Consider the following 25,355-nt stretch of genomic DNA (forward strand, 5'->3'; position numbering starts at 1 on the left):
AACTGACTATCTGACTATCTTTTTAACATTTTAGCCAGGTAAGCCTAATTACAAGGGTAGAGGGTAGGCTATATAACATCAAGCCATAACCTTCGGGAGCTGAGCAGAAAGAAAAACGCTAAGCCAAAAAAATCAGTAGCCAAATAGCAGAGCTATTTGAAATGGACCAAGAGATGGCGCTATACTTGCACAGAGAACAAAAACATTTATATTTCATGGTCATGGTAGTTAAGTAAGCGTATATTTAATCCCTTTGTATGGTATTAAATAATAATCTTTTATTTATCAAACTTAAATGAAATCGCAATGCGTTTCAATTCATGCAAAAATAGCGTATTGAAAAAACAGCGTCTTGAATAGCAGTTTATATAACAAGCGATTTATTTTTAATCTGTGGGGCGGGCTTGAAGTTGAAGCTTGGAGATTTGAAGTGGTTTTCATTCGATTTTTACAGAAGTCTGTATTTGCCGTATCTTTGTGTATTCCAATTGTTGTTTTACTAATATTTCATAATAATCTTAAATATCAGAAATTTAAATTATTAAAAGTTGTATCAAAACTTATAGCCCTGGTGTCAAAATTACTCAGATAAAGGATATGCCTCCGGTTAAAGATGAAACGATAAGAGAAATTAATTGTTTAGATATAAACATAGTAGAGAAGAGCCCGGCAAAGAATAGTGCGCTTGTGGATGTAAGAGCTTGTAATAAACCTGCCGCCAAGGTATGTTTTTCCAAAATATTTGCTTTCAGCACAACAATATTTTTATTACGTGTGAAAATATCTCAAGTAGGTGTGCGCCTTAATTGTACTTATCACTGATATTTTATTTGCAGTAGATTAAATTTGCTACATTTATTTATTTGTGCAAGTTAGTAAACTTTTATGAAGTACAAGTAGATTTATTTTATTAGTTTTTATTAAAAACGAAGTAGAACTTTCAATGTATTTCACAATGCAACTTAATACAAACAAAGTCAGTGCTGGGTGAGAATATAAAATAATGTATTCTGTGATGTAAGGGTTTTGCTATGAACAGTTACATTTTCATAATTCATTGTTACATAAATACTATAATGCAATCATCCATTAATTACATATGAAATTATAGATTAAGCAGGAATTGATTTCTTACTAATACACAAAAGTTTTCATTCAAAATGAATTAAACTCCGGCTGTTCCCTTTTCTGGTCAAAAAAAGAAATTACTTATTGCAAGAATCGGTTCACAAGAAAATTAATTTACCTCAATTAATATTTTATATGCAAAATGCCATTTTAATTGTTGTCAATAAATTATATAATTATATAAATTATGCTTTTTTACAATGTCAAAACAAAATTAGTAAATCATTTTTCTGGAAGGCAAAGACAAAATTACTAGAAAAATGTTATAGCCCAATTTATTATTATTGAAATAGTATTTCTCTGATTATTAAAAAAGTAAGAATTTATAAAGTTGATATTATGCTAAGACAGTAGGACAGTATTGCTGGTCTGGCATGGGCTGTTTTGATTCACTGGAGCCAGTTAGTGTTTAATAATTCCAGTTGTATGCCGGCATTGATTTTGAGTGCTACTGCCCTTATGGACTGGCATAATGTAAACCAGACATAAACTAAAGTATTATTAAAAATAATTGAGAATAGTAGTGACAAGTTTGTAATAATTCATACGTATCCAAACTATATTTACACATGAATAAAAAGTGTAGATGAAGCTAACTACTCAAAGACCTCTATGGAAAATTAAAACATGCTCAATCTCACATTTTTCTATGCACAATAAAAATGTCCTCAAATTATTTATTCACAGCTTTAGTATGTTAAATAATTTTTTATTATATCACAATATTCAAAGGATTTTTTTATTTCATTATTGTTATAAAAAAATTAAAATATCTGATATTGAATTGTGATACAGGGCTAATTGTATTTATTGAATCCACTTTTTTTTCTTTTTATATGACTGCTTTTAAAAAGGTTACGACAAAAAATGGTCTACAAAAATTACTGTTCAATATGTTATTGTTAAGCAGAGGATTTTGCAGTAAATAGTACATTGAGAAAATCTTACTATCATACTAATATTGTAAATGTGAATGTTTACATGGATGGATGGATGTGTTGTGTGGATGTTTGTTTGAAGGTATCTCCGGAATGGCACAACGGATCTTGATGAAATTTGGCACAGATGTAAATTTAGTAAGGAGTCTATGTGTTGTACATAGGCTACTTATTTTATATATATTTTTTTAATTCTTCGTGGACTCTTAATTTATTTTTTATTAAGCATGAAATGTTAGTCAGGTAAGATGATTATGTACTTGTTCCATAAAATTTGCTTTTGAAATATAATAATGCTTATGATAAAAAATATATCTCACGCTTTGAAGTCGAAATTGACGTAGAACAAACGTGCGAAAGCAATTTTATCACACATTAATCTTACTCTGGTCTTTTTATTGTTATTTAGTCAGGCATTCATACCCCTGTTTCTTCGCATGATGACGCCATAGGAAAATCTACTCGCGAATACATATATTATATACATAGCGTATTTGTATGTTTAATGTAATCATTAATATGGTTTCATCAACACACTTCATTCCTCAAAATTATTTAATAACAAAATAAGTTGGTGAAATCATGGATTTTCAGACAACTTTCGTATTTCTTAGTGTAAAAGGATGCTGATTATACAAGTATCTTCAAATTATTGAATAATCAATTTATGTTTATTTTTTTTTATTTTGCTTTGATAATAAACAACTTTTACGGTTTTTAATATCGTCATCAAAAGAATAAAATATCAATTTATGGTCGCTCATAGAAGTCGCATTTGTTTACAATTGTCCGTAATAAGGAAGGAATGCAAAAATATCATAGAATTGTATTGTTCATTGAAACGATTTATAATGATTCTGACGCCGAAACTATAACAAATACATTAAAACAAGTATTTTTGAAATTCCATTTAGATTTGTTAATGTTAAAATTAAATTTCGGACATCTCGTAAATAAAATGCTATACTTTTATTGCTACGCGTCCTTATACAATTTTTAAGCGCAGTTTTTACGATAAATTCTACCAAATGTTGCACTTCACATATAGATATTCTGAAAGTAGTAGAACCCGCAATAACAATATTTGTTGGGTGGCACGTATGTGCTGGTTCGACTGGTGAAATACGACGACCACACAAAAGGGTCTAATGTTGAGTGCCTCCTCTTATAAAAATTTGTGCTTATAATGTTTACTCCATGACGTCATGTGATAAGATATAAAAAAGTGTTGGGGTGAAGACTTCCACAGTAAATTTACTTCCGGATTATAAGTGCACTTGAAAAATATATAGTAATAAAGGACTTGCTTCCCCTTTTAAAGTAAAAGAAAATGTATTATTTGATATTATGATTTTACGCATCGTGTTTGACGATCTGCTACTATAGTAATTTTACTCGTATCATTTTGTTTCTGTAGGAAATTGAGCATGAAATAGTGTACCAATTGAGACGAGTTCTTTTAGATCAGTTTGTGTTTATTGTTCCCTTAAATATTTAATGTAACATGCATGATGCCCATAGGAATGGTAATTTGCTTTATAGTAATTGCCAGTAGCCAACAATGGTGCTTTGTATTTTGGTGGATGAGTATTAGTCATAATGCCGTAAACACAATAAACGATTCAATTCCATAAATAAAGAAAATAAAAATATTTGTTATTGTTTAATTAATTAATAATAATTAATTGTAACCTCAATGAACTCAATCTAGAAAGCAAATAATATTGAAATGGTTACTCAAACACTTACATCACAGATTGTTTTATTTCAATTTATTGTTAATTGATATACAATCTATAGCGAAACGTAATGAATTAAAATTTCTCCCAGCATCTGCACAGACTGCACTGGCGTCGTAATGTCTCTTTTCACTTTTTTTTCGTCTGCCGCTCGACTCGCGCGCCTTTGCCGCTGTCATAATCATTCTCGTAATTACTCTTTGAAACCGGCTAAAGCTGACTATTATATACAGCATTATATCATACATCTAGTTTATATATTTGTACCTGTACGCTTCATTACAGTTTCGGTTTTGTTTTTGTTTTTATTTTTTACAGTTCGTGATGTGCGCTGCCGAATTTAGTGTTACTTGTGTACATGATTTTATTTTTTAAAATGCACAGACTGTATACACATAGTTGTGGAGTACGAGTGTAATGTAGTGCATGCCTTATTTTGCACATAGTGACGACGACATGACTAATTCACAGGTATTTTTTCTTTAGTTTATTTTTTATTTTTAATCTATCTTAAACATACGCACTGGCAGGTAAGTAAATCATCCATTCATAGACCATTCATTCTAACCGATTCATGTTAACCTTTCTACTGAGAGCTTAAATCTATTATGACCATAAATCATAATGACTTACATTTATCACTCGAACAAAGAAATTGATATCCTCGCTATTTATCGCCTTGACGCATATTGCTGTCCTACAAATTTATCTCTGGTCATCTTTTGTTTTATTTAGATAAACTTCGTTCTTTTTTTATTCAGGGATTGAAAGCAAGCGATACACTTTAGGTTACAGCCACAGAATTGAATCCCCTTGAAGCCTTTTAGATAATCTCAATATTTATAAAATTAGCACAAGAATAACTCAAATTTTACCTGATGTAACTTTAAATCTACACTTGTAACATTAATTTTTAAAATATGTTATCACATTTTCTGGGTTAACAAAAACAGTATTGTATCGATGAAATTCTGTAGCGAGTACTTTGCGTGTAAGCAACAATTTAATTGAATCTAATTGTCGTGGCCGAGTGCTGTTTGGGAAGTATAATGAGAAGCAATAAGATCGCATTGCTTGGATTGCGTAACCAATGATCTTTCGACGAATTTTAAATTCATACGACGCTTTATACATTATACATGATTTTTTGTGATGTGATGATACATCCTTAGAATTTTTATCTAATAATTAAAAAAATCGCTTATAAAAAACTAAAATAACGTTACAGGTTTCAGAGTAATTTACTTATCAGTCGTTCATTGCTGTACGTAGGGCCTCCCTCAATGATAGCAGAACTACCAAATATAATTTATTTATTTGTAATTTACATTTTTTCAACTGTTATATTAATAGTGTTTTGTATGTCTTCCGGTTGCAATTCTAACAATCATTCAAGCTGGAACAATAGCATTATCAGTTGAAACGATTGTCCAAAGATGTTTTCAAATACATATAAGTCTCTGCCTATATTAATGAGGAAGTGTTTGATAACTTATTGGGCAAAGAAGTAATCTGGATAGAACCTAGGCCTAATCGTTATTCTATATAGATATATTGTTACAATGATTTTTTAGTATATTGTCGGTGGATTGTCATATAGACAGATAAATTCGCGGTGTGTGTGTATTTCGATTTACTTGGGACTCAAGTTTTCTATTGAAAACCGTAAAGATGTCTGTTAGGTACATTACGTTACAAAAGAGAGTAGAAAGCTCGTAAATTTAGCAAGTAACGTCGATTCTAACGTGTAAATTTAATAAATAAAATACATCTTGACAATTCGTAGGTATGGTTCCGTGGTGTGAGGAGCTCCAAGTTTCGGCACGTATACGGCGTGTCGTTTAAGCGGGAGAGATGCTACGACAACATAAAGATAACGAGAAATGCCCATGACTCCAACTTCTGCGCTGTCAATCCCAAATTCGTGGCTATTGTCACCGAGGTCGCCGGCGGTGGAGCCTTCCTAGTGTTACCTTTGGATCATGTAAGTAAACTTTATTTGAGGTTATAATATTAGGTATTATTTCTTTCCATTGATCAACAGTTGAACTAATGTGTGGTATCAAATGTAAATGTTTCGCATGACATTTGGGTTTATATGTTTAATTTATAGTTACAACGAAACTCAGACTATAAGCTGATAAAATAATCGCTAACCATCTCAGTTCGAAACAAACGATTGTGTTACTATGAAAAAGGTGCTAAGTATTCATTGTTTTTTACTTATTAACTAAATGTCACTCACGAATCCGTTAGCGCGAAATTAAAAAAAAACTTAATTAGTGGCCTATGTAGTCTTCCAGACTATGTTCTACATTTATGCCAAATTTTATCGAGATCCATCATCCATCCATCCATCTAAACATTCGCATTTATAATATTAATCTGATATGATATCAAGGTTGGAAAGTCATCTTTTTTCTCATGAGAGTTGATTAGGTATAGGTAATAATAACGGAATGGTAAACCTGTAGTTTTTATACCGTATTGTGTAATAGAACGTAATTTTTCGGATCGATACGAAATATTCAGTGCGTTTGTACTCGTCGCACGAGTGAACCCTGAATGTACATTCAATTGGCACACTGCCGAAGTAGGTTAATGCCCTTATTTGCCATTTTTGTGTTACGCCCTATTTTGTGTCGATAATATCGTAGGTGATTGATTGTCATGTAATAAATGCAACTTATTTATATTAAGGATACTTAAATAAGTTGTATTTGTTACATGCCTAATTAATTTTATGTCCGCGACAGTGACTTAGCGAATATTTAAAACTTGTCGTTTCCGGAATTCTATTAAGTATTTTTATGTATGAGAGAATATTGAGAAATTGTTTACATATTTGATTTCAGGTAACTTTTTATTATTTATTAATCTTAATTTAGTGAAAGTCGCAAATCATTCATATAACATATTAATATAGAAAGTAGTACTCACATGGAAACGATCACTAATTATTATAGGAAAGTTAAGAAATTGTATAAACCAATTGAAAAATGTAATCCCCGAGTGTAGATAATTATCGAATTTTCTTATCTAACCGTTCTTATTCTGGTTTTGCTATATTAAATTATGAGTCAGGGAGAATCCAGGGTTAACACTCTATGTGATGTACCATCGGTCAACATATTTATTTGAAAGGTCGAATTCAAAGACTACTACTATGACTTTCTGCTAACCTGTCTTCTTATTAGAAGACAGGTTAGCGGACTATTGTCCGATAGTTAACTTCTAACATCGGACAATAACGAACTATAATAGAGTTTATTTTAATAACTGTACATTCAAATTGTAAAAAAAAATCCGTGCACAGATTTTTTACAGGACGCTTTGTAGCCCTAGGAGAGGCGAGATTGTCGAACCATGTTAAACTTGTTTTTTTTACATCATTCTAGATTTAACCAAGTCATTTAAAAGAAAGTATTTGATACTTTTGTGCAATTAAGTTAAGAACGAATGTTAAGTTGTGTTTCCTTGTGTTTACTCTACCTGGCGTTATGCCAAGTCACTTTTAGCAAAGGATTCGCCCGGATTTAAAACAAAATGTAAAAACGTATTCCATTGTGGTACAAACTATATTCTTACACTTACAAAATCTGTGTCAAACTTGGATCAATAGCTTTCAATCCACCTATGTCTAAAGTTGTAGCTTGTGTTAGTAGTAGGGGAGCCCACGAGGCTAAATGGGGATTTACTCGAGCATCGTAGAGACCTATTGGGATGCAAAGCTTAGATGATAAGAAGAAAAAAATGTTATATGATATATACCTTTACATCAGTGGGGGAAGCGGCTATAGATTTTTAAAAATGTAAAAAAAAAAATTTTATCGAGCGCGTCAGATTTTCTAAGGGAGTGTTAAGTGCACCAAAAAAAGCTCTCATTCACTAATCTGACGATTTCGATGGGACGCAAACTCGCGGTCATTTTTATAATGTGCAAAAAAATTCGCCATTTTGAAATACTCAAGCGCGTCAGATTAAGATATATATGGTTTATCTTTATGTTCTAAACGTACTGTCTCATAATCTGACGATTATGTAGAGGGATTCGCCTGATTTGACAAAAAAAAATTAGAAAAACGGTTCGGCCTTATACATGGGCCCCATGTTTTGTGGAGGTACTTAACCGGGTACAAGGTATCCCCCTGTATATTAATCTGCCGTGCTTTAGGAAATCCCGAAATCCCCGCTTGGGCTCCCCTACTATAGTGCCTTGGTTTTAATAATAATATTGTTTTCGTTATTCGTGTTTCTGTAATTCGTATTATTGCGTTGTCTTAACAGAAAATACTTGATTAACGTATGTTTTTCTCTTGTGTTTGTGCGTGAGAAATATTAAAAAAAGGCATTAACACAATTTAAACAATTGAATATGAAAAAATAAATTTATTCTGGAAAATTCGAAATACATTGTGGGTATTTATATCGTGTAGGTGTAATAGAAAAACGTTCAATCCTGAAATCTATATTCATATATAGGCATTTCTCAACATTATTTTTTAATCTCACTAATATTATAAATGCGAAAGTTTAGATGGATGGATAGATGTTTGTGTCAAGGTATCTCTACAACGGCATTCTGTAGAACATAGTCTGGAACAATACATAGACTTTTTTTATTGTTTTTTAATGCTGCGTGGACAGAGTCGCATTATTAGAACATTATTAGTCACATTCGTATTAATAGAATAGCTTACGATATTAGCTGCCAGTGTTTAAATGAAAAAATCAATATCGCCCTATCGACAGATATGATTGCGTCACTGTATGGCAAACCTTTTGCTAAGTACGCAATACCCTTAACGTAATGAACAACTTAGTAATGTACAAATATATATCCAAAAAAAATAATTAAGCCAAACCACTTTTTCTTAACTTGATAATCATTTAACAATTGGCCGAAGAAATAATATTTTAAAAGATACTTCTCAAATAGTTCTTTTACGTTGCCGTTGCTACGGTTGAAGAGCATGTTTATTTTACAAAATGAAAACTAAATGAATTTCACATCTGTAGGAATGTGTGAAAATTTTAAAAGTGTGTAATAAAATACAATGTATGTCGTATTTTAATGAGGACTTTAGTTAGTTACAACTTGTGAAGAGTCGCGCATTCGCACATTCTTAAGAGAAAGTCACAGTTATGCTATGTTCAGAAAATATGTATATTACATTTCGCTGCACCGGGGACTTCGACTGCCGAATTAAATATACAATCAAACCTGGATAAGCGAGAATCATTGTTCGGTTCCGATAATCGACCTCTGGGAACTCGGGTTAAAGAGACACCTCCATAAGCGAGTAAGATATCTCGGGTCTTTTGAACTCTCGTTTATCCAGGTTCGACTGTACAAAAATATATTCTTGTCCATATTTTTAAAGAAAATGACATCCTACCTGTAATAACAAAAATAATTTGTCGCCTTTTTTATTTTCAAAGTAAAAAACACTCGTAAATTTTTCCAATCTATCGGTTTTTTACCGTATTTTTAGTTAATTCTACGAACGAGACTTCGTTACCCAAAAGATGTTTATGCTCGAACATATGGGTTCCTTGATAAATAATTGGTGATGATAATTTTATGTGTCAGATGTAAAGAACAACTCACGCGTCTAACTCAGATCGAAACATCTTTGTTTTGACTACAATAATCTAAACAGACGATAACATTATTAGAGACGTCTAAAATAGTTAAAAGTTGGTATAGTTTCGATAGTTATCATTGTCGGGCAGCATGAGGTAACATCTGAGTGTAATTGCTTAAAAATTACACTTATCAACGGTTTTTATTTCTAAACCCGCTGCCGTGCACAATTGTCCGTCCTCATTCCATTTGAATTATACGGTTCGCAATTTTTCGCAATGTTCATTATGTAATTTGAACGATATGGATTAGGAATTACGACTGCTTAAACAATGTTTGTACGTAAGATGTAATAAATAAATACATGAAAGTTAATACGGTTTCATAGATATTAAACTTCAAATACCCTTACGGTAGGAAAACATGGTGATGCAATCTGCACACATCTGATAAGAAATATGTAGATTTGAGAAGTCAACCCGCTCGGGGTTGTTGTTGACTAACCATTGGTTTATGCGACTAAAATCTCTATATAAAACATATCGTCATCCCTGTCATTATCTTTGACAAAAACAGAGATAACAGTATGTTTTAAATAGGATGTTTGGTCTCAGAAACCCATAATAAGACTTTCGCCTCTAATTCAGGGTAACCTCGAGTTCTTCGGTTGGGTGTTATATGTGTTGACGACAAATATACATGGTTAGGAATCCACCAATTTATAAAGCTGTATTGTCACTTAATTTCATTTTAACTTCGCATCACTTACAAGCGGTCAGTGCAACTTAAAGCAGCCTTCACGCTCGGTAACATGCTCGAAGACCTGTGTAATCTGAATTCAACCGCAGACATTAGGGTTGTCGATTGATTTCAAATAATATGGTGTTGCGGATTATATTATTATTTTGCAAATATAACAAATATTGTTAGTTGGATACATTCTATCGACAATTTCGCACAGCGACTTCTATCTTCTGTTATATCAAACAAGCTTTTACCCGCGACTCCGTCCGCGCGGAATAAAAATATAGAAAACGGGGTAAAAATTATCCTATGTCCGTTTCCTGGTTCTAAGCTACCTGCCCACCAATTTTCAGTCAAATCGATTCAGCCGTTCTTGAGTTATAAATAGTGTAACTAACACGACTTTCTTTTATATATATAGACTAGCTTTTACCCGCGACTCCGTCCGCGCGGAATAAAAAAAAATAGAAAACGGGGTTAAAATTATCCTATGTCCGTTTCCTGGTTCTAAGTTACTTGCCCACCAATTTTCAGTCAAATCGATTCAGGCGTTCTTGAGTTATAAATGGTGTAACTAACACGACTTTCTTTTATATATATAGATATGGATTATTATCTCTGTTTTGTCATGGGTAATGACAGGGATGTTTTACACAGAGATTTTGATATCAGAAACCCCCGGTAAGTCGTTCTACCTGAAGTCATTGCAAACAAATATGTTAAAGGAAACCGATTCTAAGTCTTATAAGGGAAAATTATAATATTTTAAAGTATATCGTCGGTTATGTAGTAGCCCTAGCACAAATAATTAACTAGTTCAGTGCTCAAAACGTTGACTTACGGCACTGGTTGTTATCTCAGATATATAATAATTCTCGACACCCTGACGCAATGCGCCCACGTGACAAATTGAACAATTGCTTTTAACTAAGGCAATTGTAGGCCACTATGCAAATAATATTCTGGCACACTATTACAATTATTTCAATATGAAGGTCGTATACTAAGTGAGCTTTTCCGTTAAATGGCCGAAAAAAAATAATTATAATTTATTTGATATTTTTTATTATCTATATATATATAAAAGAAAGTCGTGTTAGTTACACTATTTATAACTCAAGATCGGTCGAACTGATTTAGCTGAAAATTGATGGGGAGGTAGAAAGAAGGTTAATATCTTGAATTTCATGATGTATATTTGCTGATAAAACTATCTTTGTATTGCAGACTGGACGGTTGGATTTCAATGCGAGCCGCGTGACTGGACACAAGGGACCAGTCCTCGACATCAAGTGGAACCCCTTCAATGATAATGTCATCGCCTCCTGTTCTGACGACTGCACGGTAAGATACTGGTTACTTATATACCAATAAAGGACTCCATCCCCTATCATATTATAGAAATGCACTTCTACCACTCCCTTAGAAAACTTTTTTTTTTTTGCAAATTAAGCAAAAGATAAATGGCTAAAAAACACAAACATAGTTTCTCAAACCTCTAAATTAACCCACATGCTATAAGACACTTAATGTGATGTAAAGTTGTTCATAACCGTAATATATGTAAATTAATTATTTACATTTACATATTTACATCTGTATAACATATGCCAAATGAAAGTATTATGAGAACAAAACTTTCATTTGGCATGTTTTGTTCCGATATTACTCGCACGTTATGTTGTTGGAAGGACTTAGCATATTCAGGATGTCTCAAGCTGACCTTTGAATAAAAAAAAACTTAATTAGTAGCCTATGTGTTCTTCCAGACTATGTTTTACATCTATGCCAAACGTCAACGTGATTCGTTGATCCGTTCCGCAGATACCTTCTAAAATTCATCCATCCATAAATCTAACTAAATATTTGTGTTCATGATATTAGTAAGATGTCTTCAGAAATTAAGGATTAGGTCTTATAATTTCCTTCCTCAAAGTACGACACATTGTTTGAAACTTGTGTCAATCCAATGAATGTAGGTATCATATTAATGTTTAATTTATCACACAACCTTTTGAGTTTACATTCATTGAGTAAAGAAATTATAAACTTATTATTCATTCGTATCGTTTAAAAATGACTCGATACTATTTGTCAAACACTTTCACTTTGAACAGCTAACAATTGTCGATACGTAACACCTACTATTGTTTTCATACAATTGTTAATCACACCAGTCACCAGTAGCTACCTGTCTTCATTTTCTTAAACAGGTATACATTTTATGTCTAACAGCGACCACATACTCTAATAAAGGCTATAAATTGTTCCAAGAACAGGTAATAATTCAGTGTAAACTAGAATTCATGTACCAAAAATGTTGCTTTTTTATTTATTTATTTTTTAATTAAAATTTGCCCTTGATCATTATATTCCAAGATGTTAAGTGATCCAGTGAAGTGGTCAAAACATAGTAAGCGCTAACTTACCTACACCTTCGCAATTTTAAAAAATCTATGTACATGTTTTGATAGCAGCGTAATCATGTTATAAATGCGAAAGTTTAGATGAATGGATGGATGGATGTTTGTTTGAAGATATCTTCAAAATGCCTCAACTGATCTTGATCAAATAAATGGCATAGATTTAGATCATAGTCTGGAAGAACACATAGGCTACTTGTTAAATTTGTTTTTAATTCCGCGCGGACTTAGTCGCGGGAGACAGCTAGTTTCATTATATTTTAATAACATAAAACAGCCATAAAGACGGACTACCCGAGGTTAGTTTGGTGTTGATATAGGGTCCAGTAAAGTTGGCGCCGGCTGACTCAAGGTTGTATAAACAAGCAAAAAGCTCGTTACATAAATATTGGGTTAAGGTTTAGCGATGTTTAGCCGTTGTAACTTTTTATAATATACTTTGTTAAATGGTCGCTTCCAAAATTAGTAAAAATTTATACAAGTCTTCAGAGCTCGAATCTAGTTGTATATTAGGGGTAGTTTAATTTGCACGTATATAAGTATATTATAATTTTACCTCCATACTATATTTGGCCAATGGAGAGAAAAATTGACAGGTCTAAGTAGATGGCGCTAGCGTCAATAGTGGGCTGACATCTGTCAAATTTATGCGTCATTGGAGCGACTTTAAAAAAAATCTTTTTCGTTTGTTGTTGGAAATACTTTATAGGTTATTTAAAAAAATACTTTCCTTTGAATTTTTGAGAGAATTTTGAGAGGATTTGTTGCTTTGACTTTAGTTCACAGATTACTTTGGATATAAAATAAACGGTTTTTTGTGAATCTGTGGTATATTTAGAGCTACTTCCACTCTTACTGACATCTATAGTGAACAAAGGGCAGTTTTTCTACCCATTAGATCTGCTTTATCTGCTTATTTCATATTATATTTGAATATTATCCAGGTGAAGCTATGGCACATCCCAGACGGCGGTCTGTCTATGCACCTGACAGACTGGCTGGTCGAGCTGCAGGGACACAAACGGCGCGTTGCCTACATCGAGTGGCATCCCACCGCTGAGAATATACTGCTCAGTGCTGGATTCGATTATTTGGTTAGTTACCATACTTATAAGAAATGGCCTCACCAATTTTCATAAGCATATTAAGTAGGTCTGAGAATCATATAATACAGACACTAAATTTTTTAATAATCTGTATGTATTATATAATGATAATTGTTATGTGGATCAAAAGACACATATCGTGTTTGATGTAAAAAGACATTTAATGTATATGAACACGCGAGATTAATTGTCCGTTTGTATTAAATCGACTTGATCGCGTGTTGTGACTCACATTAACTGGTCATTGTACAGTTTAACGCTATTCAACGCTGTCATTTTATAAAAAAATATATTATATTCAAATATTATAATAACGTTACATAATCTTAAAGTTAATCCGGGTAAGTCCCGGATTAACTATCTTTCTAGTTTTTTCCTGACCAAAAAAATAAAATATAAAAAGGGTTTACATTTTTCTTATTAAATTATTGATCTTGCGTAGGTCTATAACACAATTATACGAGTAGCAAGTGGGATTTAGCTAGTTTATATTGTAAATAACTAATACAACAAAGCCACTTTTCCACTACGGCTACTTACGCTAGTGGAAATGGGGTTTTACAAAATGAGCTGATTAATTTGTGTCCTTTTTTAATGAATAAAATCTTGTAAAATATGTTTAGAGCGCCAGTGGGTCAGGGGTTAAGAACTTGACTTTCAATATGCAGGTCCTGGGTTCGAATCCCGCTATGTACCAATGTGTTTTTCGATTTACATATGTACATTTATCCGACGTTCTTACGGTGAAAGAAAACATCGTGATGCTGCACATATCTGAGAAGAAATTCAATGATATGTGTGAAGTCAACTCGCACTGGGCTATGGTTGACTATGGTCTAGTCACATCTAACTTGGTGTAGGTTCCGAGCTACTCAGTGTGGACGTATAGTAAGCTGATGATAATGAAAATATGTTTGTTTACTATGTTCCAGATAATGGTATGGGATGTTGGCAAGGGGTTGGCAGTGAAGGTGATATCATGCCACAGTGATGTCATCTACTGCATGTCATTCAACAGGGACGGCTCGCTGCTCGCTACCACCTGCAAGGATAAAAAGCTGCGTGTGATAGAGCCCCGCCGTGGCATCGTACTCTCTGTTAGTGATAACACCATTCATATACTGGTCATCTCATCCGGCTTTGCTTTATCCGTGTAAATCAATCAACACTCAATAGGCTACCATATTCAAAAATGTAGCCTGTAGCCTAACTCATGATTATGTCCGTGTAGAATTTAAAAAAAAACTTAATTAATAGCCTATGTGTTCTTCCAAAGTATGTTCTATATCTGTGCCAAATTTCATCAAGATCAGTTAAGCCGTTCTTGGATTTACCTTCAAACAAACATCCATCCATCTAAACTTTCGCATTTATAATATTATTAAGATTACAGTAAGGAATTAATTATCAAATCTATAAAATCCGGTGTCTGTTTTCCTGAAAGAAGGAAATAGAAAATGCTTATTCCATTAGTTTTACTGTAAAATTTTAGCATATTATAATTTTATCCAATTTAAATCCTTTGAAATATTTATTATTACAGGAGGGTCAATGTCACATGGGGACGAAGGCATCGAAGTGCACATTTGTGGGGTCTGGACGTGTGCTGACTACAGGTTTCTCTCGTCACAGTGACCGTCAGTACGCGTTGTGGGACCAACATGATCTCAGCGCACCTCTCGTCACTGACACCGTCGACAGCTCCTCCGGTGTCGTCTTCCCCTACTATGATTATGACACTAATATGGTGAGTTTATTGTAAGCTACCTTTTACCCGCGACTCCGTCCGCGCGGAATAAAAAATAGAAAACGGTGTAAAAATTATCCTATGTCCGTTTCCTGGTTCTAAGCTACTTGCCCACCAATTTTCAGTCAAATCGATTCAGCCGTTCTTGAGTTATAAATAGTGTAACTAACACGACTTTCTTTTATATATATAGATATATAGATGTCACAAGGTGACAGAAATATGAAGACTTATATTGTGTTGATAGAAATGTGGGCTCGAAGAATTTTGATAGTGGTAGAATAAAGAAGACAGACGTCAAGTAATTCCAAGTACAGTCTGATGAGTGTGATGACCGATGCCTAATTTAGTCCTCTTTCCCTTCTCAAATTTTCTTATAAGGAAATGATGGGAAGGGGGATGTGGATTTGATGGAGGAGCATAGGAAGGTTAAATATTCTCTTTTTGTGCATCTCCTCCTTTGTAGAGTGAGGGTAGGCAACGCATCTGTAATTGCGAATGTCTATGGGCAGCTTTCGCTTCGCCGTTTCGGCGAATTCATGTGGCCATTGCTCGTTTGCCACCTTGTAATATAAAAAAAAAAACAAATAATAATAATAAAGATTCTTTAATGCATACTTAAATGATTACAGCATCAGTATCGACTTGGCTCCTCAACTAGGTTCACCTGTATTTAAGGAGCCAATGACTTCCCTTTTTATTGCATCATACAAAATAGACAATGAGTATAACAAATGTAGCAATTAAAGTGAAAATTAAATTAATTTAAAGTAAGAAGAAAAAAAATAAGAGATCGCAAAAACAACGCAAAACAGACTTGAAGTGAAAGCTATTCCGCGTTTCATCTGATGAGTGCGTTCCGGAGATGTTATTTTAGTCCACGTGTTCTTCCACCTTCCCCGAAGTACCAAATATCTGGCTTTTAGCATTATTGTAATATTCAGACTTATTTTAGGTGTACCTGGCGGGTAAAGGCGATGGCAACATCAGATACTATGAGGTGGTGGATGAGGCGCCTTACGTTCACTTCCTCAACCAGTTTCTATCTGGAAATCCACAGGTATTAGAAACATTAAATAAGTTTACTAAGCAATAGAAAATTATTATTTTAATCTGATTTTAAATTTTAAGTACAATCTTTAAAGAAATACTAATTTTTAACACTTGGCATTCGGGCAACGTATTTTTACATAAATATACGTATTTACGAAATATATACAATTACATGTATCTGTCATTATATGTATTGTTAGGTTTTGCATTTTTTCTTACCACAAATTTTGATTGTCAAGTTACTCAGTCTTTCAAGTTATTTCGTCTTCAATTGAATTCGTAAAGGATCGTAATTCGGAATGCGTCAGTGGTTCAGGGGTTAAGTAATTGATTTGCAACCTGCAAGTCCTGGGTTCGAGTCCGTCCCCCATGTATCAATGTGTTTTTCGATTTACATATGTACATTTATCCGACTTTCTTACGGTGAAGGAAAACATCTTGCACCCTGCGCATATCTGAGAAGAAATCAATATGTGTGAAGTCAACCCACACTAGGCTATAGTTGACTATGACCTAATCACCCCTAACTTAGGGTAGGCTCCGTATTCCAAGTGTTTAGTAAATACTGATTTGCCCTACCCTGATATATAATTAAGAGTGAACGTGTCTGTATGTCAGCGAGGTCTGGGCTACATGCCGAAGCGCGGTGTGAACACGGCGGCCTGCGAAGTGTTCCGCTTCTACAAGTTGCATACATCGAGAGGTCTCTGTGAACCCATCTCCATGATCGTACCTCGCAAGTCTGACTGCTTCCAGGTATTTATATACATAAGTATACATACATTTGTACAAAAATTCTGAAAATTATATTAAAGGAATTAAATTGATGATCAATCCTTAAAGCAAACTGTCACAGTAATAGATATAATTTGCACGTATGTGAATTGCTATGAAAGGTTTACACTAGAACGGGTAGGAAATAAAATTCCTCGACTGTAAACTACAATCAAAAATAACAAGACATAACTAGTTATTCCATATATAGATCTAAGGAATCACCATCTCACAAACTATTGGCATTTATGTCTGATTAGCAATGTATCTTAGCACATTTTCCTTCAAATAGTGTTATGTATTGCAGGAGGACCTGTACCCGGACACGGCGGCGCCGCTGCCAGCTCTCAGCGCCAAGGACTGGCTGAGCGGCATGAACGCGCCGCCGCTGCTCATCAGCATGAAAACTGGTCACCATCACATTTATATATAGCATTTCGCTCGTAACAATGTAGTGTATTCGTCTTACAAGACAGCGTTTTTTGTTATATACGTCTTTTTTACAAAGAGACAAAATAACAATAGGTATTTTTGAATATTAAAGAGTTGTGCCTAATATTTTCGTAGCACATCTTACTAATGTTATAAATGCTAATGTTTGGATGGATGGATGGATGTTTGTTTGATGAAATTTGGTCCAAATGTAGAACATGGTCAGTAAGAACACATAGGCTACTTATTAAGTTTTTTTTTACTCCTCGCGGACGGAGTCGCGGGCGACAGCTAGTATTTAATATAATTAAGTTATATTAAGAAATTACTTAAATGTTATAATGTACCAGGTGTGACAATATCAACACACAAGCCGCGTACGAGCAGCGCGGAGACTCCGGCGCTGCAGCCGCAGGATGCCAACAACCGCAAGAAGTTCGCCTTCTTGTCGCATGAGACCACACCCGACTACCGCCCCCTCGCCACCTGGCAGCCACCACCACCACTCGCCAACATCACACATAACAACGATAATGATGTACGTATATAAACATACTTGCAATTATAAAATATATTACTATGAGTATATTAACAGTGGTAGATCTCGCAACAATATTTGTTGGCACGAATGGACTGAATTTACCGGTGAAATAACATGAAGACAGCGCCTAATTTTAGTCCTCTTTTCCTTCCCATCCCTTTTCTTATTAGGAAAGGATGGGATGGGAAAGTGGATTTGGCGGAAGAGGGGACGCATAGGAATGGGATATATTGTCTTTCTGTGCATCCCGGTCTTCGTTGATTACATTTTTATGGGCAACAGTCGCCTTGCTATTTCGGCGAATCCAGATAATTTGATGAAGTTTTGATATATAAAAAAAGTATTTGCTACGACAACGGAATATTAAGGTTCTCAGTAAATAACTATTTTTAAAATGCTTATTATAAAAAAAAATTGCATGACCAAAAATTTTCACAAAAATTTCGAAAAATGCGACGCAAACTAAGCCTTCTGTCATCGGCCATTAACGTGGTATTTTTCTAAATAATGGAAACTTGGAACTTTGAAATTATAAATGTAGTTTGCTACGAAATATGTTACTATAACCATGTTGTGATCCAGGTGGGTATAAACGAGAAGTCGCAGAAAACTAACGCCAACCAGACGACCAAGTTCCACCAACTACAAAAGATGTTTGGCAAACAGGCGGGTGACGCCGAGCCTGTGCCACTTTACAAACAGATCAACCAGGGAGACGTCTTCACCACAGAGCATGAGGTCATTATAAAAACCCACCTTGTAGTATACAGTATATGCATCACCTATCAATTGTGAACTTTGACAATTTATAAACGGCCTAAGAACATATAACTCTTGTGAATTGAAATCAACAACCAATAATACTTAGCTTCTTAAACTGACAAAAAAATTACAATTTGTCTTAGAGCATTTAAAAGAGAGAGGATCGAATCTTACAAACTTATTTCGTTTGTTATTCCAGCTACGAGTGGCGTTCAACCGCCAGGGCGAGGAGCTGCGCGTGGCGCGCCGGCAGCTGCAGCACAGCCAGCAGCGTGTGCGCGAACTCGAGCAGCTGCTGGCCGCGCTGCAGGCACGCCTCGCGCAGTAAGCGACCCCGCAGCTGCTGGCCGCGCTGCAAGCAAGCCTCGCGCAGTAAGCTGCTGGCCGTCACCACACTCACCGCCACCGCATAAAGGTCAACTATTATATGTAGTTCACTAAATATTGTGGTACATTGATATTAATAGGATGTTGTTATGCAATAAGGTCAGCACAGGTAGTTGACACAATGGGATGGTGTTATGCAATATGGTCAGCAAAGGTAGTTATAATTAAATGGCGTTATGCAATAAGGTCAGTAGAGGTTGTCACAATAGGATGATGTTATGCAATAAATCATCAAGTTTTGAACACTAGCGCTGTGGTATTTTTGATGATGTTATTGAATAAGAATGCAACATTTAATTGTTGAACTTGATCTTATTGTTTATTTCACCTCTGAATCTGTTGGTGAGAAGGAAGATTTGGCGATGGTGATTTATTACACATATGTTTAGTGAACGTATAATGTTGACCAAAAAGCGGTAATTGTGCATTCTATTTGTAATTCCAAATGCATTCCTTGCATGTGCCAGTGATTTTTGAAGCTAAGAGTACAAAATGTACTGAATTTTTTAAATCTTATTTCAATGTAAAGCTTTGATTGGCACAAACTGGCGCATTCAGAAACGTATGATTACTTTATCAATCTTAGTAGAATTTTCATACTATTGTAGGACCTGATTTAATTGAACACATTTTATATATCAAAATTTAAAAATGTAACTTTGTGAGCATTAATTTTTTTTTAAAGTTATAACTACATACTTGTTTAACTTTTTCTGTATTGAACTTCGTTACAATGTTGCGTTAGGGAACCCTTTTTCCTTTTAAATGCAAAGGATGTCACAAAACACCGACCAAAAAATATTGATCTTTCATAATAGCTGAATTCATTTTAATCCATGTTTTGGTCAACTTGACTATGGAGCTAAAACAGATGTCAAATGTCTATTAAATTGGTCCTATTATATTACATTAAGGTACTCCCTTAAGGATTGTGTACGACTCTGAGTGTGACAATGTGTCGCAATAAACTTGTGAAATATTTACATGACAAGAAATCGTTGCTATGCTTGATGCATAACCTTTAATATGCGGTTTTAAATCATAATCATGTTTAATTATTATTATTATATAAGTGATATTTAATTATAATTATGTATTAAATATTATATAAAATTGGTTACATGTCACAATTAACTTTAATTCAGCACAAAAAAAAAATGACTAATCTTTTATGTTTTTGTTAATAATTCCAGAAATATAATTTGTATGTTTTTTATCGTAAATAAAAATGAGCTCTACTCGATTGAATCAAGGTTTAATTTTACATTGAATGTCTTTTTATATAAAAAAACAAACGTAAAAAAAAACTTGAAAAAGTAAAGTTAAACCTTATTTCAATGGTTTAAAGTTCAATTTTATTTGGGATAAAAAACTTCTCTGATCTCTGCCACGATCTTTGAATAGACCATTTTAAAAATACATTTCAATTAGTACTTAGCAATAACAAATCTTTTAAATATTTCTCTTAATATGGAGATCTTAAAATATTAAACATGAATAAATTAAACATTCCAAAAATATATATATTCCAATAAAAATCATTTTACTCCAAATTAAATATGTTTATATTATAAATGAGCCAAATCATTTAACAGTATTAAATTAAAACTATATTCGTAAGGGATCAATTGGTAATCATTCCAAAATTTTATAAATTATAATTTTTTGTGAAAAAAAAATATATAATTTCTTTGACAATTTTTTTCCATGACAAATATATATTAAAATTAAAATTTTCTTCACTGGCATCTTTAGTTGTAGCTTATGTGATTATATTCGTGATTGTAAGGCCTAGATTTGTCTAAAAAAAGTTTAGGTTAATTTATATTTTCTTTAGCTTTCGGAATGCCTTAGAATAAGATAGCTTGGTTGTCCCGAGCTTTATATTTAAGTACATACAAAATGTATTCATACTCTGAGATGCGTAGCTATCTTTAGAGGGTTTAATTAAATATACAACAATAGTTGTATACATTTATATGAAGGAAATTGAAAACACAAAATGAATTTTGTATTTTTGAAAAATAATGTACTACTAATCCAAGATCAATTTAAAATATTTTTTTTATAATTGATAATTATAACATTGTGCAATGAATATTAAGATATTTGTCTTTTTTGTGATGATTTTTAATTCCCAATGTCACTGTTTCTTTTGCACAAAAATATTGTTTGCTTTATTTTTTAAGTTTGACTTTGTTAGTGATTTGTTTTTAATCTTTTTAAGTCTGATTTATTTTAGTATATTGTTCCTTTAACTTACATTAGTTTTGTATTTCTTCGTTTTATTTGGGACTTTTACTTTATCATTAAAAATTTATTAAAAAAATACATTTAAGAAAATACTGATGTAATTTCTAAACCAGTGCCAGACTTGTTTGAAACTGAGATAAAGATGTACAAAAAGGTTACCTGAACTTTTTGTATGCTTGATATATTAAGCTATAGCAATTGAAGCTAGACAAAAATATTTAGGTGCTAGATGCTTACACATTTGAACCTTTTTATACTACTGATTACAAATTATTTGATTATTTTAATGGATTGCATAAAAGTACAGTCAGTGACAAAATATGTGGACAACTTTCGAAATGCATATATCATTAGATAGGCAAGTATTTAAACTTAAAAAAAAATCAATTTTAAATGTAAAAATTAACGTTAAATTAGAAAATTTGTATTTTTACTGTTGATTGTTATATAGCTTCAAAATAAAAGTGTGAAAGGTAAAGTTGCTTGGTTAAATCTCGTATTTATACATAAATCACCATAATTTTTATTTTAGAGTTTGAGTCTTTGTAATTTTCACAATTGGCAAAATTTAGTTGTTATGTGACTATTGTCACTGACTGTACTAGAGTAATGCATCACCTGACATTCCATTGTACTGGACAAAAGCAACGACTAGTGTAAGTTACGTTAAGACAAAAGTATTATTGCATAATAGCTGGTTTAATTCAGTTCTTGGCTAAGTCGATGTTAATATTTATTGTGTATTTTTATATAAAGCTTGTGTAGCACAAATTTTCAATAAATGTTTGAACATTTTACTGTAGTTTTATTAATTAACATTTAAATTTCCTTTCTTAATTCCAGCGGATGTGTTTACCATAACTTGTTTAAAAAATAAGAATGTATTAAGAAATAAAACCAACTTTTTTAATACCAAATTGTATTAAAAGTATATAATACAATTAAAAAATTGATAATGCCAATGCACACGTGAATGAACACAGAAGTATCGTACAATACATAAGAAAATAAATGTTATAAAGAATTTCCACTGATGAAACTGATGCACAAAAATTTTTACACAATCTTTATTTTCGATCTATAAACAAATTACCGTGGTTTTTGTATTAACATTTTGGCAGTGGAGACCGACGTTTAAACATGTGGATATACAAGTTGCTATTTATTCAAAAATACTTTGTGGTTTCATTCGTGAAAATAAAATGTTGAGCCTGTCAAAACTTTTTCATTAACTACTATAATGATTTATTAATATACTCTGAAAATGTTTAATATATAAATAAAATAAGTAACAATATTGTAATTTTACGTAAACATAAAAAATATAGTATTTTCAAATGGGACGGATAATCTTAAAATTAAAAATAAAACTTAAAAATATGTACAAAATTACTTTTTGTCTTACATTACAGAGAATAAAATGGAATGATCAATTAAAATAAACAAAATATATTTTTACAGATTAATAATCAGTCTGGATGTAAATTCTAAACTAGGCAATGTCAGAGGTAGCCACAACACAAATGTCAAAATGTCACATTATGTGAACATAAATGAAATAAATATGAATATAAATAATGTCGCAGATATTTTCACATCTACAGCTGAATTACATCCATCACTGCTGCAAGTGTAGATACATGTCCTGTATTCCAGTTTGTCTCCGGGCTGAGCAACATAGTTACAATAATTGCCCAAATCTAACGATGAGCAGAATCTTTTTGTACTAATCCCACCTGAAAGATTCATCAAAACAGATGTAAAATAATTGTCAACAGTTTATTTCCAATTAATTTCACTTCGATTTTATTTGATTGGTTGATTCAGACTATATATTTTAGGTATATTAATGCAGTATAGCAAAATACAATTTTTTGCATGAATAATGGGGGGTTATTACATTAATTATTTCTGACCCAGTAGAAGTTTGGATCATCCAATAACATGCAGTGAAAACTTACCTTTACAGTGTTAGTAGTGCCCAGTGCCAACAAAATCACAAAATTATCAGTGGACAAAGAGTGGGGGTAACAATATCAAAGGTTAATTAGTGCAAACCTTATTTACTCCCATTAAATTACCATATACCACTATAACTGTATATCATTTTATATAAATAAATTTATATATCCAATAAAATTGAGTGTAGTGTATATTCTGTGCATAAAAAATCTACTGTGATAAAAAGCTTTGCACATTTTTATTTGCAATAAATATTTAAGCTTATTAAAGTTATGATTAGTAAGAACCTGATTGCTTAATGCAATATTGAGCATTGTAAACATGATCACAAGGAGTTGGCTTTAAATATCCTCCGTCTAAATTAATGAGACCATCACCACATTCCAAAGTGTTAGAGGAGTTACATTGGTAACATTCTATTGCTAAACCTAGATTGAAAATAAGGGATTAGTATAAAATTAGATAGATAGTATACTAAATTTCTGTTAAGAGTAATACAGTGAAATCCATAAACCACTATATTACTGCTAACTTCAAATAACTTCCAACATCTTTTTAATCAGGAAATTATGAAAAATAACATCGGAACTTATCAACTCATAACTTTACTAAATATATATGTCTTGTTATAATCTATGCAAAGAAACCTACATGTAAACTATACAGTAAGTAATCATGTTTAATCAATAAATTAAGCAATTACTCAGATTAGTATCGTTATTTACCCATTTTAAGAGTCATACAAATGTATTGTTAAACCTTAAACAGTTTGTTAGTTATCTAAAAACGTTAGTATACCAGAGACCCAGAGCTTTTGCATGTTTGTCTCACCTTCGAATCTACCGACATGCTTGATGCAATATTGAGCATCATGGATGGTCGCACAATCGGTCGCTACTATATCTGTATCGCTATCTAAGAACTCGTTACATTCAAAAGGGTTCTCTGAATCGGTCCCTGAACACTGGTAGCAATTTATCGAATCAACTAAAATAAGAAATAACGTTTAAATTTGTAAACTTTTAGGGCGTTACCGTGTTGACAACTGTTTCTTACCTGATCTTATCGTAACAAAGAATATCGACGATATAAAAAATATTTTACTTTTAAAATGCATCGTTAATTTAAATAATTATTTCACTTATTAGATTCACATTCGAATACTTTATAAACGAAATAGAGACAATTTAAACATGAAAACAGTCGGTTAGCGATTTACGCACACTCAAATTTGATTGGTGACAGTGACTGTTGGTAATTGTCAATGATTATTGTAATGTTCGATAGATAATAAAATACATAAACGATCACATATAATAAAATTATTTCGAACCATACTATTTTTAACAACTGTGAAAATATTTTGCAAAATATATGTAATTATTTAAAAGCGCTCACTCATAGCATCTGCAATAAAAAATGAACAAGTGAAATTAGTTACTGCATATCGAAATTTACTGGTTTTTTTACGAGGATGTTTAGTATTTAAACCTTTCGGTCGGATTTTGTTTCTTTAGATAACTTTAATCATCTTTTACATGCTCTTTAAACTGCCTTTTCCTCATTATAGATATCAGCATGATCAAAAGCAAACGTGACACTAAATATACCACAGATAAACACTGTGTGGACTATAGTCATAGCAACGCCTTCAGTCCAATTTCACAAGAAAATCAAAAATAAGTAATTTTTTAAAGAAGTTTAATATTTATAACAAAAACTTGTCTTTTTTCCCAGCTGTGGATCCATTCCGGCTTCGGAGCTCTATTTTAATTTCAA

The 25,355-nt window shown here is 32.6% G+C and overlaps 2 protein-coding genes across 4 annotated transcripts; one reads left to right on the forward strand and one right to left on the reverse strand.

The window, feature by feature from the left end:
* Positions 1-403: 403 nt before the first annotated feature.
* LOC106720568 (coronin-2B) lies at positions 404-20,018 on the forward strand. Of its 3 annotated transcripts, none has more exons than XM_045678834.1 (13): positions 404-723; positions 5,592-5,789; positions 11,364-11,480; positions 13,504-13,653; positions 14,598-14,762; positions 15,209-15,412; positions 16,368-16,472; positions 17,084-17,221; positions 17,547-17,649; positions 18,022-18,209; positions 18,795-18,950; positions 19,174-19,312; positions 19,350-20,018. In XM_045678834.1, exons 1-12 carry the CDS (start codon positions 598-600, stop codon positions 19,300-19,302), a joined length of 1,779 nt encoding a protein of 592 aa, XP_045534790.1. In that variant the 5' UTR covers positions 404-597; the 3' UTR covers positions 19,303-19,312; positions 19,350-20,018. The 3 variants fall into 3 exon arrangements, with proteins under 3 accessions (XP_045534790.1, XP_045534791.1, XP_045534792.1); XM_045678835.1 differs by having other exon boundaries at positions 404-456; positions 567-723; positions 19,174-20,018; XM_045678836.1 differs by adding an exon at positions 4,124-4,276 and having other exon boundaries at positions 647-723; positions 19,174-20,018.
* Positions 20,019-23,014: 2,996 nt separating this feature from the next.
* On the reverse strand, positions 23,015-24,813 carry LOC106720698 (U-scoloptoxin(05)-Sm1a). The gene is made up of 4 exons (XM_014515443.2): positions 24,633-24,813; positions 24,408-24,563; positions 23,864-24,004; positions 23,015-23,350 (listed from the first exon to the last, which is right to left on the reverse strand). Exons 1-4 carry the CDS (start codon positions 24,691-24,693, stop codon positions 23,154-23,156), a joined length of 555 nt encoding a protein of 184 aa, XP_014370929.2. The 5' UTR covers positions 24,694-24,813; the 3' UTR covers positions 23,015-23,153.
* Positions 24,814-25,355: the final 542 nt, after the last annotated feature.

Source organism: Papilio machaon, chromosome 8 (genome assembly GCF_912999745.1).
Source record: "Papilio machaon chromosome 8, ilPapMach1.1, whole genome shotgun sequence".
NCBI classification, from domain to species: domain Eukaryota; kingdom Metazoa; phylum Arthropoda; class Insecta; order Lepidoptera; family Papilionidae; genus Papilio; species Papilio machaon.